Source organism: Anolis sagrei, chromosome 3 (genome assembly GCF_037176765.1).
Source record: "Anolis sagrei isolate rAnoSag1 chromosome 3, rAnoSag1.mat, whole genome shotgun sequence".
In the NCBI taxonomy this organism is placed as follows: Eukaryota; Metazoa; Chordata; class Lepidosauria; order Squamata; family Dactyloidae; genus Anolis; species Anolis sagrei.
In genome coordinates this window covers 185091075-185098713 of record NC_090023.1, presented here as the reverse complement: position 1 = coordinate 185098713, position 7639 = coordinate 185091075, and the positions used below count along the sequence as shown (strand labels likewise).

Here is a 7639-nt window from a genome sequence, read left to right as displayed (position 1 = left end):
TGGAGTATCTCAACACAGGGTCACTACTGTGTTCTTCATACATGTACTTATCAAAGCATTCACCTTGGCCATGTCTTCAAGTGATTGCCACCTTTTCAGGGGCCGTGGATCAAGGAAAACTCAGCAAAGGCAGCAAACATCAAATGTTTTGGGAAGAAGGGTATCTTGAAGATAGAGCCTCAACTGTCCCTTTAAACTGCTGCAAAAGGGATGTTACTATTTTGGAAGCCTGAATCCCTCTCAAGTTTTAAAAAGGTACAATGCATGTCAGTCAGATGAAGTGATGCTGAGAGCTCACACAATAAAAGTGGCAGAATTACTCCTATGTAAGTGAAGTCTGTCGCTTGACTCAGTCATTACCTGTTTCCAATTCTGATTAGCAATGCAATGCATCAGCCTATTCTGCTGATGTAAATGCTGACTTCACTTTAAAAATTAGCTCACGTTGCTGTAGTAATATGTAAGTCTTGAAGATGATTCAGATGTCAACTCCATTTTACATTCTGCATGTTTTTCAGTTTCATTTTTTCCTATCTTAATGACCATGCCCAAAGTCCAGTAACTTATCACATTGAGCCCTTCCACACAGCCCTATATCCCAGAATATCAAGGCAGAAAATGTGCATTTATATATGTGAATGTGTATTTATATATTATTTGTTACTAGCCATCCCCTGCCACGCGTTGCTGTGGCCCAGTCTGGCGATCTAGAAAATAAAGTAATGAGAAAGCGTTGGTTTCTAATATATGTAATTTCTTTATGCTTCTGGATAAACAGTATTTCTTGTTGTTTCTTTGTCAGTGTTGATGTGGAGATTGTCTGGTTTGACTACTCTGGAACGTGTGACATATTGTCCTTCTTTAGGGGTTCCTTTCAAATCTATGATACTATATCTCTCTCTGTGTGAATCGTATCTATCTATATTTATGGCTGGATGGCTCTTTGTCAGGAGGGCTTTGATTATGTTTTCTTGCCTTGATGAAAGGAGTTGGACTGCATGGCCTTGAGTATTTTCTGTTGGTCATGGGGGTTCTGTGTGGGAAGTTTGCCCCAATTCTGTCGCTGATGGGGTTCAGAACGTTCTTTGATTGTAGGTGAACTATAAATCCCAGTAACTACAACTCCCAAATGTCAAGGTCTATTTCCCCCAAACTCCGTCTGTTTTCATATTTGGGCATATGGAATATTCGTACCAAGTCTGGTCCAGATCCATCATTGTTTAAGTCCATGGTGCTCTCTGGATGTGGGTGATCTACAACTCCCAAACTCAAGGTCAATGCTCACCAAACCCTTCTGGTGTTTTCTGTTGGTCATGGGAGTCCTGTATGGCCCGTTTGGTTCAATTCTATCATGCTATTTGATTGTAGGTGAACTATAAATCCCAGCAACTACAACTCCCAAATGTCAAGGTCTATTTCCCCCAAACTCCGTCTGTGTTCATATTTGGGCATATGGAATATTCGTACCAAGTCTGGTCCAGATCCATCATTGTTTAAGTCCATGGTGCTCTCTGGATGTGGGTGATCTACAACTCCCAAACTCAAGGTCAATGCTCACCAAACCCTTCTGGTGTTTTCTGTTGGTCATGGGAGTCCTGTATGGCCCGTTTGGTTCAATTCTATCATGCTATTTGATTGTAGGTGAACTATAAATCCCAGCAACTACAACTCCCAAAAGACAAAATCCAATTTTTTTGAGTGAAGGACATACATTGGGTTGTTAGGTGTATGCTGTCCAAATTTGGTGTCAATTCGTCCAGTGGTTTTTGAGTTATGTTATTACTACAAACGAACATTACATTTTTATTTATATAGATATATAAAGTATAAAGATATTTAAAACATGTAACAAAATTGGGGGGGGGGGGGGGAGGTAAGCTGGGAGCCAGAATGGATTAATAGCATTTCAATGGGAAATTTGCTTTAAGATAAGAGTGATTTGAGATAAGAGCTCAGTCACAGAACAAATTAAACTCTAAACTTAAGGTATTACTGTACATTCTTAATCTATTTATCCGATTCATTGCTCCACAGCTTCTGAAGTAAGACTCTCCAGAGAGCTCTGAATTGTAGAGAATCACATTGCATACCATGCAAATCAATAGTTGTTCTTTCAGTAAGTTCTTCTTTTTAGTTACTGAATTTATTCTGTAACACTTTTTCCAGAAAGAAGCTTTACCTTCTTCCCAGACTGTCTGCATTTCTGAAATTCACAGTCCCCTGCGCTTCTTAGCCTGTTGCCTTTGCCAAAAGGCTAAATGACCAAGACTAAAATCAACATATGTTGGTTTTTAATTAGATACTGGAAGTCAGCCAGAAGCCTCAAAGAGAAGCTGTAGGTGAAAGCAGTCCCAAAGATTGTGACTTTATTGGGCTACTAAGCTGCACAGAAGTTAATAAGTCTGCTTACTCATTGGAAAAAAAAATCTAATTTGTGGTTTGCTAGCTGAAACGTTTCAAATAATTTCCCCCTGTATGTCAAACTGTAGTCCTAGTAAAGTTGCTGATAAACACAGAATACTGGTAACTCTGTCGATTAGATGATTGATCCCCCCCCCCTTTGGCATATATGGAGCCGTTGAGTCAGTTTTCCATGAATCACTCTCTAAAGAGCACTGTAATGGAAGAACTCCCTTCCCACCACTGAGTGACTGAGGCATCCTAAATGTGCAGAAACGTCATATGCTCACTGGTCTAAAGACTTTAACAGAGGTCATGGTCGTTGTCTTTTCAAGAATTATCATTCAGATATTTTCGAGAAATGTATAACAGAAAACAACTGCATAGCTTAATGGCATTGTTTGCCTCCAGCAGCTGGAAATCAGAGGAGTGCTGTCTGGGAAACAGAACTTTCCAAATCTTCAATTTTTCTATTCTCCAGCTTCTCCTTGGCGTTATAGTATTTGTCTTTGTATATGGGTAATGTATTATACAATGACACACCTTTTCTCACCTTAAATTATGGTGAAATACAGCAAACTTCGTAGAAATCAAAATATTGTCAGTCAAAATTTGAAATAAGTTCTTGTGGGTTTTTTCGGGCTATATGGCCATGTTCTAGAGGCATTTCTCCTCACGTTTCGCCTGCATCTATGGCAAGCATCCTCACCTCTGAGGCCATACAGCCCGAAAAAACCTATAAGAACTTAGTGATTCCAGCCATGAAAGCCTTCGACAATACAAAATTTGAAATATTTTTTGTTGAAAAAATTATAAAGTATAAATTTACCTTTTTATTTTGAAGCTGGAGTTGGTACACTCAGATGGGATGTGAATGGATCAGATGTGTAGAGAGGGTATTTATTGGGCACTGAGTCTCACAAGGGAGGATGGGGTGTAAATGGTAGAAGGGGAATTGTGATTTCTTTCAAATTAAAGAAAAAAAATGAGTTATAGATAGCAGCATATTGTTAGCTCTGAGTAGAATATTATGTGTAGATCAAAATTACCAAAATCACTTTAATACAGAACTTGGAAAATTGCATTTTATTGCAAATGAATGAATATCCTTAGCATGTTTTTTTATTCCTGTAAAATTTGTTTTACTTATACTCACAAGGTAAAAGGAAAGAATTCGAAGTGTTGGCATTGTAATAAAGGAAAAGGTACTTATTCACATATGTGGTGGGAGTGTTCTGAAATTAAAGAAATTCTGGCAAATGATACAAGGAAAAATTCAGAAGATATTCCAGATAAAAATTCAAATTAATAATGATTTGCTACTATGGGGAGTATAGTATCTGAGTATAAAAACTAATTGCCAGGAGTTATATAAGGTAACAATAAGAGCATCCCATGCAGTGATTGCTAGAGGATGGAAAGACAAATTGAAATGGTCGTTAAGTAATTGAAATGATTATATGTATGATCAAGTGCTGTTAGATATTACGGGAATTATGACTAAGCAAGCACCAAGAATGGACAAAGAAAAAGTCATTACAAATAGATGGAAGATCTACTTCAACTGGGTGAAAAATGGAGGAGCCAACGATCACATCAAAGAAAAAATACAAAGATTCTACCAGTGGCTGGTAGAAATATACTGTGGTTGAGGAGGAGGGAGGGTGTGGAAAATGTAATCTACAACAGTGTAAATTAGCATAATGTCTTTAATATTTGTTGAATTACTCAGGATTTATACGTGTAACACTTGGAATTTGGCTTATTGATTTGTGTTTATAACATAATAAAATATGTTTTTTAAAAAAACATACTCACAAGGGGAGAGTGGGCGGGGCTACCATCAAAAATGTTTAATAAAATGTCTAGAAGGTTCTGGAGCTGTTCTGCGCAGGCACAGGAATTACCATATGTGCGATTCACAGTGACCACAAGGGGGAATTGGTATTTTTTGTACACAGGTACCATAATTGGGCAGTAAGCCTCACTGGGACACTGAGTCTCATTGTAGTGGATCATATTGATAGAATGAGGATCAGGTAATAGGTCTCACTGAATAGAAAGTGTGGATCAGACAAGTAGAGGGAAGACTGGGACTGAGTTTTGCTAGGGTGAATGGGACATAAGTGGATCAGCTATGATAAAGCAGATTTCTAGGCTGTGCTGGAGGAGGAAATAGGATGAAAGCAACCCATTGCTTCTAATAATAAAATACAAGCCCCACTAGCAGCTGGAGAGAAAGACAAAGAGTGGAAGAAGGAGAGGAAGAAAAAGATAACCAGTCAGTTTAGGCAACAACATTTAAAACAACAGTGCTCATTCATTCACTGCAGAGAGGGGATTTGAGTCATCCAATGAGAGTGAAAGGTGGATAGTAAGATTGGTAAGAAGCTAAGAAAGGTCATTGGTAGGTTTATGCAAGCTTGGGGGAGGGGGGAAATCAAGGCTCTGTGATCATGTGACTTACAACTGTTTGAAATTGTGAACACATTGACATGCCAGAGATTTCCTTTTTTGATTCAACTGAATTTAGGGAGGACGAGGCTATGTGGCTTTCCAGACCAATTTGCATTCCGATTGAAATATGTGAGTGGAGTCCAAGTGGAGTCCAACTGGGACAGTTGGGTGATATCTTTCGTATGGATTCAGCCAATCACGATCAATTGGCCTATGAACCATCTACACACATCATGTGGCAGCGAGTTAAAAAAAGGTTCAGTTTTAATAAACTCACTTTTGTATAAAAACTTGCTCAATTTATTTTGTGCAAAAGACCATAGTACGAAGTTCCTAATTAAAGGATGCATAATTTAAAAATATCAAAATTACATCTCGTTGTGCTGAGAGGTGGTTTGTTTTCCACCAAATAAACAAATCCCAATGCATTATTAAACATTACATCTTCTTCTTTAAATTACAATTACAAAAGTACAATAACAACAGCCAAGTGGTTTAAGTTACTGCTAATTCAATATCATTACCATGCAAACAATTAAATACTTAAAAGTTGGTCCTTAAATCTAGATAAATTTAAAATAGCAGCTTTTATGTTTCTGTACAATCAACTTTGTGCAGCAGTAAAAGCTAAATATACAACATTTGAAACCATACACTTTGTAAAAATAAATCTTTAGCTGTACATGGCACTATCAAAATCATATTGTTTCACAGGCAATTATTTACAGGCTTTTAAATCAACAATTGTTTTTTGAAAATGAAAACTTGAAAGAATATTCAGTATACAGTACTTCAAAACTGCTGTTTGTGTTAGCTTGAAAACACAGGCATATGCCTCAGGTTAATGACAGCTAGAGGTTTTGCTATAGTGTGTACTGACTGAAGTTAATATTATACTGGGCTTAACTAATTAACAAATATATTATCTATACTTTTCAGGAGAATAAATATGTGCAAAACCAATTATGATCAATTGTAAAATACTCCAAATCTTTTGTCTGGAGCTTGGATGACCTAAGGCAACACAGGGCAGTATCTAAGTAAACCCCCTTTGCCAGGAGATCAAGGCAATTTTCTTTAGCTATTCTTGCCAAATATACAAACTCAAATCTGATAGCCTTGGCCATTCTCCGCCATTAAATATAATGAATATTATACAAAAATTCTTTAAGAAATAGCAAATATATTTTTACACAGAAAATGAGTGCATTTTTATTTTTAAAAACAACATTTCCACATGGTTCTAGGTAATAATTGTCTTTATATTAAGAGATAGAAACATGAAAAGCTTTAAAGGCACAATCAGAAGAAAGCGATTGCTACATCCATTATGCTTTTCTGGTCTTCTTATTCCAAACCAAAACCTTCTGCATTCGAAATTCCAATAGTCAACTTTTGCTTTAGCTCCTTTTTGGTCTTGTAAGGAGGTAGGCAGAGTTGATTGAAGCAAGTGTGGGCAACAGGTAACCTGGATTATTTTAAAGAACAAACTCATTTTAAGTGGGGGAAAATGCAGTTGACTAAATTGTACCATCATTGAAATGCAATGCTCAGTGTGTGCAAAGAAGTATTTTGTGTTGTGAGCAAGGCGGCTCCAGGCCTTAGAGATGTTTTCTTTCTAGACCACCGTTTAGATGAGTTTATGCTGCCATATAATCCAGTTTAATGCAGTTAATCTGCATTCTGAAACTGGATTATATGGCAGTGTAGACACAGCCTAAGAAAACGTCTCTCTAGGAATCTTGAGGTCCTTTGGATAGAAGCTGACCACAGAATCGCACTGGAGGACCTAGAGGTCTGAGAAAGAAGGCTGTCAAATCGTAAATAATTGAATATTCAAAAATCAAACCCGCAAATCTCAATTGTCTTGGGCAAAACTACTCCAAATTTCAAGTATAATGTGTTTCTGTTGTGCTGAACAATTTCTAGAGGTAGTATTTATGTGATCCGTTTGGTTCCTGGTACAGAAATTCTATTTTCTGGTGCATGGTATTTCTTCTCCCTGAAACGGCACTTTCTATTTTTTCCCCTACAATACAAAGACCCACTGTTCTTTATAAAATATGGTCTATTGTTCTTAGAAGTTTGATAAGCCTCATTTCAAGAAGGATTTTGCCTCTCCTTTTATAGCTCTGAAGAGCAGATTCCAGGTGAATCCAGTTAAAAATTAATGATAAAAATCAATTTAAAAATATTTTTTTTACAAAGCACATTAATAATATTTTAAAAGTAAGAATAACAAGCATAGAAATAATATTGATTTACCAATTTGTAGATGCTTCACTCTTTGAAATCTTGAAACTCAAGTCAGTCATTCCCCCAACAGGTACTCTATCACTCCCCGTAGTAAAATGTAGCAGCTTTTTTTGAAGCTCAAGAGGAAATTCAAGTACTACTTCCCAAAAATATCTATAGCAAGCATAAATCAAATGTTAGTTCCCATTCACTATTAGTTTTTACATTTCAATATAGATTAGTATTGCAAATTGAGGGAAAATATGTTTACCGGATAGTGAGATCCGTTTTTTGATATCCATCATACTGCGTGTGCTTTTGGAGAGCATGCATATCCAGTTCAGGACTTCCACAAACTAGAATTTCAACTTCTTCAGGACGAAGCAGCTACCAAATAAGTTATTTGAAAACAAGATCATATAAACTCTTCAATCAGAAATCACCATATTTATGTACATTCATTTAGGGGTACTTTCATTGTGGACTTAGATACTAATTCAGATTGATTGTATGGTGGATCCACATTTGAGTGTTTATGTATGGTACT

At 36.7% G+C, this 7639-nt stretch overlaps 1 protein-coding gene across 1 annotated transcript in view; it reads right to left on the bottom strand.

Annotated features, from left to right (window-relative positions):
- Positions 1-5134: 5134 nt before the first annotated feature.
- Positions 5135-7639, bottom strand: part of HECTD2 (HECT domain E3 ubiquitin protein ligase 2) — a 42268-nt gene continuing 39763 nt past the window's right edge. Inside the window, exons 19-21 of the mRNA XM_060768742.2 lie at positions 7364-7479; positions 7123-7266; positions 5135-6325 (exon numbers count right to left, since the gene is read on the bottom strand). Coding sequence (XP_060624725.2) covers positions 6205-6325; positions 7123-7266; positions 7364-7479 — 381 coding nt within the window. The 3' untranslated portion in view covers positions 5135-6204. The remainder of the gene's footprint in view (positions 6326-7122; positions 7267-7363; positions 7480-7639) is intronic.